Source organism: Amyelois transitella, chromosome 17 (assembly GCF_032362555.1).
Source record: "Amyelois transitella isolate CPQ chromosome 17, ilAmyTran1.1, whole genome shotgun sequence".
Taxonomy (NCBI): domain Eukaryota; kingdom Metazoa; phylum Arthropoda; class Insecta; order Lepidoptera; family Pyralidae; genus Amyelois; species Amyelois transitella.
In genome coordinates this window covers 2137995-2151815 of record NC_083520.1, presented here as the reverse complement: position 1 = coordinate 2151815, position 13821 = coordinate 2137995, and the positions used below count along the sequence as shown (strand labels likewise).

The following is a 13821-nucleotide window of genomic DNA, read 5'->3' as shown; positions in this document are numbered from 1 at the left end:
TAGGTTCTTATTTGGCATTTTTTTTTATTATGAATAAACCTTATTTTATTAACAATTTTACTTTTAGGTGCCGTGTGGTTTCCGGCACTTTGGTATAGAACCACTTATCCAAGCAAAATCATCATTGAATTTCCAGAATATAATACTTCAAATTTGATTATTCCTCTCCCCTTTTCTCCTTCCGTCTCCCGCAGTGAATAACGTAACATTGCGACTATACTTCCTAATTAATTTAATTTAAAAAAATTAAGTTACCCCTTCGTCGATAGCGGCTAGAGCGAATATAGTAGAGGGAGATATCTCAGAGTCGTTGCTGCGGAGCGCGCGCTCCAAATTCTCAGACGTGTCGTGAACGCCCGCGCGGAATTCGCAAAACCTGAAAAATGGAGGTCAAAAATTAATCGATATAGGTAAGTATTAAAAACAAAAATCTAAGCTAGCTATGTAAGGGCGAGAAATTACAATTATTAACTTTACTGTCATTTTCTACCTCAATATAACAATCTATAAAGCTGAACAGTTTGTTTGTTTGTTTGTTCGAACGCGCTAATCTCAGGAACTACTGGTTCGTATTGAAAAATTCTTTTTGCGTTGAATAGACCAGTTATCGAGGAAGACTTTTGGCTATATAACATCACGCTGCAACTATAAGGAGCAAAGAAATAATGGAATATGTAAAAAAAAAAACGGGGAAAATTATTCATCCTTGAGGGCTTCAATGATGCCTAAAATAACTATTCCACGCGGACGAAGTCGCGGGCACAGTTAGTTACAAATATTAAGTTATGTTTGAAATGTCCCATAATAATGAATAAAAATTTTCGAATTTGAATTTGAAAAGAAGAAAAAGGTATTAAAATTTAAATAAATTGTATTTCCCCCAAACAGGCTGAAAACATTTTTATCATAGAGAAAAAGTAATACAAATGGTAATATTTTGGCGTGTGGTTACGGTACTTTATCCTAGTACTTTGAATCCACACCACACAAATCTTATTGTAAAATAGAGAAGCAGTTTATTTAGCAGTTAATTAATTTTCTCATAAACGATTAATTGATATCTGTGACATGACATTAGCTAAGTATATAGTCATAGTCCATAGTCCCATAGTCGTACGTATAATTAGGTGCATAACAAATACTAGTACCTACTTATAACATTATCACGCATAGAACCTATATTGAAAAGGGTTCCTTTTCATCATACTCAAAGATTCACAAAGTACAATGACATTATAGTGTTACTATCAACGCAGGTTGACGGAAAATCGATACCCCGGCATAAAAGATAGAGTATCTATTATTACATTTTCAACCGACTTGAAAAAAAGGATAAACTTTCGACAATGTTGAGTCAGAAGTCAGGCTCCAATCCACAAAACTTTACTTAAAGTACATACTACTACAGCTCTCAATTAGACCAATTACATCTTTTTTCGTACGTTTTATGTTGTACGTATTTTTTATTTTTAAGTTTTTTTCTGTTGTTATGTTACGTTCGTATCCTGAACCCAAAAAGGGCTTAGTATTTTATAACTTACAGTTTATATCTTTAAGTATTGTAATAAACCTGTTATCACAAACAAAAATATATAAATTGATTGAAAAAAATAACAATCTCAATCAATCAATCAATATGCTTAATAGCAAAAGTGATTCATTATGACATTCGTTCTTTTTTTAAATTCATTATTTTACCTTAAAACCTAATATAAAAACGTATTTTTCGACTAGACGTATCAAGTTTACCTTTTTATCAGTACGTAAACAAATGGACTATTCTTAACCCTTTTAGGGTACATGTTTCGTGAAAATTTCCGTAAAACTAACAGTGACAATGACCTTTAGAGTATTTCTCACTATATTTGTCCACGTACAAAGTTATTTATAGTACAAACCTGTTGCCCACCCATTGTTACTAGGACGAGCGTACGACAAAAAAAGACATAGGGTTTCTGATGAGAAATAATGTTTACGAATGGAATTTATAGTAAAATTTGCTGTTCCCCATTTTAATTGACAATATAGTTCAACATTTTTACACCCCGGGCTCCGCTCAAAGATGAGGATGTTCGGTAAAATCCTCTGAATTACGCAAGAAGGATTGTAGTTCTAAATTTATAAAATCAAGTAAGATTTATATTCTGTGTTCATTATCGTCATTATTCTCATTGCGGTAGTCCTGGTTCCATCCCCACCTCCCTAGAGAGATCCACTAGTCACCAAGATCGTAGATCGGATACCCAAGTTAGGTTTTTACACGAAGCAAATTCAATCTGACCTCCGTCCGCAACTTTGCAAATAACCTAGCCTGTATTGGAAAAAAGGTTTAATTATTAACCTACTAATATATATTTTATTGTTCATTTATCTAATACAGCGTGTTATTACCGGCGGCTTATCCCAAAGAAACATCACTTAAGTACTTATATGTAAATATAACTTTTTTGTGATTGTGACCGTGTGATGATTCGTACGTACCAATAAGAATTATTGCAAATAAATGCGAAGACAGAGAACAACACATAGACTACTTTTATCTCGGAATTTCCGCGGGTTTAAATCCACGCGGACGAAGTCGTGGGCGGCCTCTAGTGTAAAATAATTCATGTATACTTAAATTTACTTCAATAACTGTACATGATGTATATTTATAACTTATTAATTGCACGAGTCTATGTAGGTACGTATTTTGCATCAAATCTTTTCCTCTATCGAGTTACTCTTTTATACCTAAATAAATTAATCACTAAACATTTTGATTTATCATCATTAATGTGATAAATCTGTCGCGCTAATATATTTATAGTGCATGAATTTAAACTTGTATTTTTATGTTCAGCGAGTGAAATACAATCAATATAGTATATTTTCATGTAAAAGGCAATTTTGATGTAGACCAGTGTAATTAGGTTCAAATTTGCGTTTCCTCCTAACATTGCAACGTCAAGTCTCGCCACGGCGTCTAGTCATCAATACTGACGTCTCACCTCTCGCCACATTCCACAATACGTCACGGATCAAAGACCTTTAGTCACCACGTGCGAATATTGGTGTGGAGCCATTGAATTTTTGGTTACTTTATACAGCTAACAGCCTAATCGCGTAATTATGGTAGGGTATGGTAAATAAATATATACGGGACAAATAACACTGATTGAGTTAGCCCCGAAGTAAGTTCGAAACTTGTGTTACGAGATACTAACTCAACGATACTATATTTTATAACAAATACTTATATAAATAAACATCCAAGACCCAGGCCAATGTGAAAAAGTTGTTTTCTCATCATGCCCTGACCGGGATTCGAACCCGGGACCTCCGGTGTCACAGACAAGCGTACTACCGCTGCGCCACAGAGGCCGTCAATGTGACGGTCAGCTAAACAATACTCTGGAGAGGAAAAATATCGTAATAATCGTACATTCAAACAACTTTAGGATGTGTAACCATGATACAATAGGAGTTAGAAAACAAAAATGTACTTATTGTTTTTAAACTCTTTATTGTCACTTATTATTACGATATCATTGAAATACTGTTGCAAAATTTACTAAAACTTTTTTTAACACTATAAATTTATCGAATATATTTCCTACCACTACAGAGCGTTTACACTTAAAGAGAGTCGGTGGTCGAACGGTTAAGATGGCCGAATAAAAAAGCGTGACGCACAGGTTCAAATCCTACAAGAACTCCTGACTGAACCTCAATCTCTTCTAATTATATATGTATGTTACTTTGAAAGCTAAAGCAACAACTGTCATCCATCTTGGATTAGGATTCCCTTACCCAACATCACTCAAAATGACAAAAAAACTAAGTTCTGAAGTTATACAAAACATACTTATATGTAAATATTAATACCTATATATCCTTTGCTTCTATACAATTAATCACTCGAGGTTAAAATTATTCCGCGTGCATAATTTTAAACATTGTAATTAATTACATTTAAAATAAAGTACAATCATTTAATTCATTAATGGTCAATGTCAAGATTCATTCTAACAAGCAGGCTTTATGCAAATCCACTATAAAAACGGATATAACATGACAGAATATAATGAATACCTTGTATCAGTTAATTATAGTAATAAGCATTAAGATAACAAAATTCGGTTACATACGAACAAGCGGTCTTCATAATTTTTAATTTTTATTGACCATGACGTTATGAGTTTGCAGAATCGTGAGTTTTAAGTTCCAACTAAGAGATAATATTTTTTATATAATTTAAGGGAAGGATATTTTGATAACTACACTGCTAAAGTAATATGTGTACATATTTTGTTCAAGCTTAATACAAATACCAGATTATACCGCAGCTTTGTCCGCATAAAACGGAAATAAAGTCCTCAATATTCGCGCGGTATTATTAGGTCCACCTGCCAAATATCTATCAGTTTTTTTTTAAATATATAAAATATATATACATTTTCCGTGTGGTTCCCGGCACCAATAAAAAAAAAGTACCACTCCATCTCGTTCCCACGGATGTCGTAAAAGGCGACTAAGGCATAGGTTTATAAACTTGGGATTCTTCTTTTAGGCGATGGTATCAGTCTTTTCAAGAATGTTGGCTCTGTCTACCCCGCAAGGGATATAGACGTGATTATATGTATAAATTATTTCATACCTTTCTGTGTTGGCCGTCCACAACACAATCACTTTGTCCAGCTTCTTCTTGTCCCGGAAGTCCTTGATGTCAGCGCGCAGTTGCAGGTATTGCTCTTGTTTGGTGCCGCGGATAAGGTTGGTAGCGCGGTCCGCCTGGCCAACATACAGATAAATTAAGTAAACGATTTGCCCTCATTCAAAAACGGCGCGAAAACTTATTGCATACAACCTGTCCTCGTCGAAATGTGAAGGGTGTGAAGTGAGTTAAAAGTGTTGTATCATCATCAACCTGACGTTAGTCACAAATGCGTTCTTACCTGTCTGGACAGGAGCCCGAGGTGCGCCTGCGACCAGCATCATGCCCCCGCTTTTATCGCGCGAAAAACTATCGCTGTCCCGTTTCAAGTCATAATAAATAACGAAATAGCGATAGGTGATTCTCATGAAATTTTGGGAGCATATTCTGAGAATCGACCAACATCTATTTTTCATACCCCTTAGTGATAAGGGGTTGTCCACCCTTAACATTTTTTTTAAGACATTTTTTTAATTTCTTTATATTTTTTATTACGTCGTATAAAAAAATACATATAACCCTAAATTTTTACCATTTTATCACCGACATTTTATCATTTTAGTAATTTAATCATTTTTCATCACTACTACATTTAATATAATATTTATATGGCAAAACAACGCTTGCCGGGTCAGCTAGTTTTCTTATAATTTTTTCCCTCACCATAATAGTCAACAATCATTATGATCGGTTCCAATATCTTCCCTTTTTATGGAGATCCAAAGGGAGCAGTTTCTAATTCATACGAGCATTATTATCACGTGTCTCATCCTTCAAATACACATACATATGTAGATGTTCTATACTTAAACTGCCAAATCTAACTTACAGTATATGTACTCGTATATTGGTCTATACTTTGCTTGGTCTACTAGTCCAAAGTTCAAGGATGGGTATCGATTTACCCAGATGTCCTAAAATAACCCACTTATATGCAATTCAAGGCCAGTCGGAATCGTAACTGAACGCCACACAGCAAACAAATTCGAAGAGGGAATATATCTTTAAAAAAATTTTTTGCTTTTTTTTATGTTTTCTTTTCTGTTTTCAAATAATTATTTGATATTATATAATATAGTATTCCTTCTTCGAACTTGTATTTTTTTTATAGAGCCATTGACTGCAGAAAGATCTTATTTTAATTAGAAAATAAAACCGGTCTAGATGCAATGTGGAAACCACACTGATAGTTCTGTATTTGCGCAAAAGGTTTCACAAATTGTCAAAATAGGTGACGAAAATTATTTTTTCACATAAGTATACTATAAGTAAGTATATTTTTTACCTATTTTTGTCTATGATATTTAAATATGAATAATTACAAAGGCGTTTTGTTTTTACGTTGGCAGGCGCACTAAAACGTCCAAAAATAGGCACGGCAGACAAGAGTAAAATAACTCCAATTATACCTACTTTAAATAGACGTATACAGTATACAGGTGTGTGATACACCCGGTAACCTTGACGGCAGACGTCCCGGATCTACCGGGATCGATACTGACAGACGCGCCCTTGAAAAGCCGGGATGTGTGTTCCCAGTTATGATCAGAGAATATATATTGGGATGTCTTTTTTATGTGCATATACCTACATACATAATATATATTATCACGTCTTTATCCCTTACGGGGTAGACAGAGCAAACATCCTCGAAAAGACTGAAAGGCTACGTTCAGGTTTATTTGAGAATTATTTTATTTAACATACACTTAATTTCTCAGCTTAACCCAAAGGTTGACAGTCAGATAATACATTTAGCATTAAGTCCATTGTATCAACATTGTGTGTACAATAAAATTTAAATAAATAAAAAAAAAGTTACACAACTAATAAAAATAATAGTCGAATCAAATGTACGTAAATAAAAAAAAAATAGTTTTTTGGTCATGAGCCCGGTGGAATTTTAAATCGATTCCCGAGTCAACTGAATATGTTAAGGTCTCAGTTCAAATCAACACGTGCAAAATAAGCGCCAACCGGTTACAGCTTTATTTGGACAGATGTAACGATTATACTTTGCACGCTGATATCATTTATCATGTAAACTGTTTGTAAAGTTTTACACAAAGTTTTTTTGGACACTAACAATTTGATTAAAATTATTGTATTATGTAAAATTTATATAATATTCTTAGTCGTAATTCTTGTCTGTTCCCGTCGTATTTCAGAAATATATTTTTTTTAGTTTCAACTTTTTGGCGATATTATTAAAGTCATATGAACAGTCGACTGCACCAAAAAAATCACGTGTGTACTTCGTAATGGATGTAGACGTGATTATATTTATGTACTTACATATAATGGAATACTCTTAAAAAGACTGAATGGCCACGTCAAGATGTAATAGCTTAATGATGGAATTGAGATTGAAATAGTGACAGGTTGCTAGTCCATGGCCTACAAGAAGAATCCCTAGTTTATAAGCCTTTACCTTAGTCCTTAATTATATAACCATCACTTTTATTTATTACGAATCATTCAAATTTACACCAACTTATGGCATAGATTATATGACCCAGTAGTACAAAAAAATCCTTATCTAAAAGGTGTGTGTGGTGATGTGACACAATTATTTATTCTAAAATGACGTAACTCGTACACGCCTGTATAGCAAGCAACCAATAAAAATATGCGTAGGTATGCAGATTAGGAACAGGAATGCAAATTTATATAATGAATTAAGAATACCAGATTACTTTTGAAGTAAAGTAACGTCACTACAAACCACGTGGTTTTTCATTTTCTCTCTGTCATCTTAGCGAATGCCCGGTTGCACCTTTAAGCTATATCGAGGCCAAGGGTCCGCTAAGTGTCTGACTTTCGTGTCTCCACTTTGAAACGGTGTTCGACTTCCTCAATGTTTAGTCCTGAACGGGCCGAGGATCTATTGGGTCTAGTCTAAATAAAAAATAATTGTTCCCGTTCAAGATACGCCTTATCGTCGTCTCGTCTTAGTGTCGAATGTCCTTTTTTTTACAGTCTGTCAGTCGGTTTTGGTCATCTAAATTGTCAAGTCGAGTGTTTGTCCATGGAGGCTGAACGGCCGCTACAAGTCCTCATCCTTATAAGCCATCCTACATCGTCTTTAGGGACATCAAACTTGTTTTTATTCATCACAATTTCGGATCAATTTCGGTCACTATATTCTGTTACAGTTTAAACAGTGCCGTGTGTTTTGATGTGTACCTAAAGCATAAAAAGACGCCATTGGCAAAATGGTTTATTTATAAACCTAAAATGGAAAATTTTGTTCTTCGATGTCGGAAAATTTAATTCTAATTTAAATATTTATTAAGTGCCGTGTAGTTATAGGCACCAATAGAAAAAAGAATAGGACTACTCCATTTCCATTTCCTACGGATGTCGTACTACGCGACTAAGTGATTGGCTAATAAACTTGGGTTTCTTCTTTTAGGGGATGGGCTAGGAACCTGTCACTATTTGAATCTCAATTCTATCATTAAACAGCTGAACGTGGCCTTTCAGTCTTTTCTAGACTGTTGGCTCTGTCTACCCCGCAAGGGATATAGACGTGGCTTTTTTAATTTTGTAAAACATTACCTAACATAACCTACCTAGTATATTTTTTACTTTTCACGTTCACGTCTTTCAACTTTTTAATTTTCTTGAGATCAATAAAGATTTTCCTTCATTCATTTTTTTTAATAACGTATGCATTTAAGTTATCGTTACACTTGACATCAACTAACAACTGTCACTTAAGATTTTGCTTAAGTAGAACTTAAACTTTAAATATCGAATTAGTTTCTCTCTACGTCTCCCATTCACAGAATATTTGCTTTACGAACACTGTTTAAATGTTTTAGTAATTAAATTAAAAAAATAAAATAAAAAAAGTTGCCAGTTGTAAAAAAAAAAAGTTACAGGTAAGAAAAAGGTACACTCATTAAATACGGACATAACACCTGAGAAACAAAACTGTTACACAGACATCGGACCCGCGTGTTTTATAAACAGACCAATGGAAAGTTCTGGTCTTCTTCCGTTAGACAATTGCTGGATTTTGTAAACATACGGAGTTCTGCGAAGATGAGAGAGAAAAGAATGTGATGCAGTTTGTTTGGATAAAGCTGGTGCAATATGGGTTGCATCCCTTATGCCTGTAAATCTAACCGTATTTTCCCTTTTAAGTTCACAACAAACAAACAAACAAACAAACTCTCAGCTTTATAATATTAGTATAGATTGACTAAATCTATACTAATATTATAAAGCTGAGAATTTGTTTGTATGTTTGAACGCACTAATCTCAGGATCTACTGGTTCAAATTGAAAAATTCTTTTTGCGTTGAATAGACCATTTATCGAGGAAGGCTTTAGGCTATATAACATCACGCTACAACTATAAGGAGCAAAGAAATAATGGAAGATGTGAAAAAACGGGGAAAATTCATCCTTGAGGGCTTCAATGATGCCCAAAATAACTGTTCCACGCGGACGAAGTTGCGGGCACAGGTAGTTTAAGATATGTGTATTGAATTAAACGGGAATTAAGGTTGACGCCTACTTGACTTGACAGTCAAGAACCACTACAATCAATATAAACTAGCAAAACTGTAAATCACAATGTTAACCTTAGTTATTTTCATGGGAGATTACATACTGCTTTTTCATATACCTAGTTTCACGTAAGTAATAATACCACATGGGTCAGCGCGTGACCAGTGTAGCCAACACTTACATCTTAACTGAACAATAAATATAATTTTGCTCTGTTAATCTTGCAATCAGCCGTTTCGGCTCTACGCAGTTGTTATTATTATGAGCATTTTTCAGTACTGCCAGCCAAATCTGCGGTTATTTTTATTGTTGTACTACTTTCCTAAAAAAAGACAAAGAATTCTAATTTGACCGATAATTTCATGAAAAAGGCGACCAAATAAATGTCATTCCGCTGATGAACACTCTAAGAATGAATCCCCAACGTCTCGATAAGTATAGGTTTGTACAGTTTTCAAAGGAAACTGCAGCCTTTTCTGTAGTTTTATCTTCTTTCTAGTTTTATAACAACATTGGGGTTGGCTACACTGCACGTGACTCCGTGTAGCGCCCGGGTTATAATTAAACCGCTTCCGGGGTATTCACCATGGCACCCTATTTCCTAAGGCATAAAGGTCAATATCGAAAAGATAAAAGGCAATTATATAGTTGCCAGTCCGCTAAGCCTTGATAATTAAGCCGCTGAAAGGTCGTATTACAGTAATTGTTTCATCTTATACTTACTGTTACATACATACATACATATGGTCACGTCTTTATCCCTTGTGGGGTAGACATAGCCAACAGTCTTGAAAAGACTGAATGGCCACATTCAGCTATTTGGCTTAATAATAGAATTGCGATTGAAATAGTGACAGGTTGCTAGCCCATCGCCTAAAAAAGAATCCCAAGTTTGGAAGCCTATCCCTTAGTCGCCATTTACGATATCCACGGGAAAGAGATGCAGTGGTCCTATTCTTTTTTGTATTGGTCCCTGGAACCACACGGCAAGTACTGTTATTTTGCCTGTAATACTTAAGTATACTGAAAATAAGGCTTATATGGTTAATAATCTTATTTTTTACCAAAAGCTACTTACAGATTTTTGAAAGGAAAAAAATAGGCAAACATCTGGACGTGGCCTATCAGTCTCTTCAAGACTGTTCGCTCTATCAACCCCTCATGGGATATTGACGTGATAATATGTATGTCTTATGCATGTATGTAAGATCAAATTTAAGTGATCGGAAATAGATTGCACTTTTAAATATTTCCTTATTTATATGCTCAAACAGTAAGGAATCATGCACATTCAAACAAGTGAATGATTATGATCCAAGCTGAATTAGGCTTCTTTGCAAGGTCGCGGAGGTCAGATCTCCATCCGCGTTAAACTAACTGTGAAGAGGTAGCAAACAAACTTAGTATTATTTTAGTTACCTTGGTTAGTATTCAAACTAACGTACGTTACTTCGAAATTAGTAATTGGTACATGCCGAGGTGTTATTTGAAACGGCGCCTTTATGCGTATCACGCGTTTTAACCGGGCACCTATCGATTGATACAAATGAGAAACATCCTAATTCCTACTTAGTGTCCTTAGATATCTTCAAAACTAAAATTTACCTGATTGGCAGCAATGAAGTCAGGGTCATAAATGGCGGGTCTAGGCTTCATGGCAGCCATCTCCTTCCTCAGCTTCTGCTGAAGGTCGTAGTCTATGACCTTGGCGCGGACCATAGACTCGGCCAGGTTTAGAGGACTGATGTCCCAGCCGTCGATAACTGGTGGAAACAATAAGAGTAATAAATAATTTTATTTCCTGTTAAACAACTCATATAATTAAAAAAAATCTGTACATTTTTCATGAAAAATTACTTATAAGGCGATGAAGAAACAGTAGTAGAGCAAGAATTTTAAAAGAAAGCTTTTCTGTTTGTCTTTATGTCTGTTTGTTTGTACATGCTAAACTTCGGAACTATTAGACAGATTCTAATGAAACTTTTTTATAAAAACAGGTATTAGGCCTGGGCAACATACAAGCTAGAAATTATTAAAAAAAATTTGAATACTAGATTATTAATCATGATGGTGTAGCTTAAGTATAATAAATTTATTAATGATGCCTTAACCAAAGATTTTTATGCGATGAGCATTTCCTGATGAAGTATAAAAACCGAAGATCTGGATGGAATGCTCAATGAGGAGCCAAAATGGCTCAGCTAAACTATAGGAAATATAGAAATGACACTTTAATGCAAAATCATTCAGTCATGCGAACGAAGGCATAGCAAGTAACATATGTACATATGGTCACGTCTATATCCCTTGCTGGGTAGACAGAGCCAACAGTCTTGAAAAGACTGAATGGCCACGTTCAGTTATTTGGCTTAGTGATAGAATTGAGATTCAAATAGCGACAGGTTGCTTGCCCATCGCCTAAAAAATAATCGCAAGTTTGTAAGCCAATCCCTTAGTCCCCTTTTACGACATCCATGGGAAAGAGATGGAGTGGTTCTATTCTTTTTTGTATTGGTGCGGGAACCACACGGCACAACAAGTAAGTTAGCATAGCAAGTAAGTTAGTAAATAAACAGGAAATTTTGTTATGATTCACTGATGGGTGTTCTCTCATCCTTATATGTATGTATTACTATATATATAGATTGCTTGCTTACATAAATCATCAGGATGAACCATGGGCAACAGTTGGGACATGGGCACGAAAACATCTTGACCTTTCTCATCGATACCAAGCCTGACTGTAGAAGCTTGTGTTATTGATCCAAACCTATGTACAAATTAAAAATATATTAAAAAAAAATCCATTCCTATAAAGTTCTGAAATAAAGTATATAATATATCTTATTGTTGAAAAACACATTTAAAGTAAATAATATGTCTTTTTGTTGAAAAATACATTTTAAAATAAATTTCCCGCCATGAGATGAAAAATTAAATGACAGCGGTCATAATTAATTACTTTTGCTGACCACACTTTGTTTTAGAAATATATTTTTCAGCAAAAAGACCTAGGTATCAATGTTGTTTATGTTTATTACAGTAGTTAAAGAAAATGGACATATTAAACAATATTTTAGGCTAGAGACCCATTGCAAAGGCACAAGATTTTATTGTGAATAATTATCCTACTTAATATTATAAATACGAAAGTTTGTGAATATGTCAGGATGTCAGTATGGATGTATGTTACTCTTTCAAGCTAAAACTACTGAACCGATTATGATGAAATTTGGTATATACATAGGTAGCTGAAGACCCAGAATAACAAATAGGCTACTTTTTATCCCGGTGTTCCCGCGGGATTGATTCCACGCGGACGAAGTCGCGGGCGGCCTCTAGTACTTTATATTTCACCACATCTAAGATGATTTGACAAGCTTAAAAGAAAGCCATGGCTTAAGCCAAAGCTTAAAAGAATGTCCACATGCCAACCTTCATGAATTTTGGTGGTCTATATTTGTTTTATCATACAATACAATAATATACAATACAAATTACTTTTATTTCCCATTAAAAAAAATTGAAATAGAATCATAATTTTTCATCAATTCCTAAATTCGTTCTTTACTTCCATTTCTTTTTTTTAATTCATTATGCATGGGAAGTACCTCATACATGTGTCTTACATGATTAAAAAAAGAATCCTTACCAGTTTGAATCCATCTGTCCATTCTTCGTAGTCCATGACAATTGGTGTCGGTTGGCCAGTACCGCAGCAGTGAATGTGGACCCGTTGTTACCTCCCCAACCGACCAGCATAACTCCAACTTTACCCACCTTCCTCCCAGTGCGAAGGCAAATGGCTTTGCGATAAGGCTTGGCCTACAAAATTTTACTACTCAGTTACAGTTCAGTTCTATGTGTCTACTCCCACTGAATTTATACAAAAAAAGGGGAAAAACATAATGGGTCTTAGCTTCTTGTTGCCACATTATATGTTTCAAAGTTATTGGAATGTGGAAAAATATATATTTATTTTGATATTTTGAATAATAGACTTAAAGATTATTTGCAAACTAATGATTCCAGCAAAGTTAAATCTGGCTGTATTGTAAATGAAGATTAAATTGAAAGACAAGGATATTTTCCTTGGTGAATTATTATTTTTTAACTTAGCGATACTATTAAAGCCAAAAGAAAAGTAAACTTTTGTATCAAATATTGCATTGGTTCGGGAAAGAACCCTCCAGAAATTAAAATCAATACTTCAAGCGATCGCCAGGTAACGTAGCTCTGAAAATATTAACAACCTATACTTACCACAATTTCATTTCCAGTTTTAGTAACCAAAGTCTCTTCATACTCGTAGTCGGAGAAAATATATTCGTCGGTGTATTTTGTGTTGGGACTCTTCACCACCAAACTTGTGTTATTCTCCATTCTCGCAGAATAAAAGTATTTTCCACTCAGCAAACGATACTCTATAATGCGATGAGTTTTATCACTCTGGAAGTTTTGTTTTATTTATGAATTTCTGCAGTAAAAAATGTGCGGTAATTTTATTAATATTTTTCAAAATATACCGGCACTAGCCACCAATGAGCCACCACGACAAATCACCTGACACAACTGACAGTTGGGTGATCAGATCATGTAAATGT

The 13821-nt window shown here is 34.6% G+C and overlaps 1 protein-coding gene across 1 annotated transcript in view; it reads right to left on the bottom strand.

The window, feature by feature from the left end:
- Positions 1-13821, bottom strand: part of LOC106143424 (inositol-3-phosphate synthase) — a 22877-nt gene extending 9056 nt beyond the window's left edge. Inside the window, exons 1-7 of the mRNA XM_060948966.1 lie at positions 13744-13821; positions 13481-13666; positions 12870-13042; positions 11875-11987; positions 10823-10980; positions 4640-4773; positions 256-376 (exon numbers count right to left, since the gene is read on the bottom strand). Coding sequence (XP_060804949.1) covers positions 256-376; positions 4640-4773; positions 10823-10980; positions 11875-11987; positions 12870-13042; positions 13481-13600 — 819 coding nt within the window. The 5' untranslated portion in view covers positions 13601-13666; positions 13744-13821. The remainder of the gene's footprint in view (positions 1-255; positions 377-4639; positions 4774-10822; positions 10981-11874; positions 11988-12869; positions 13043-13480; positions 13667-13743) is intronic.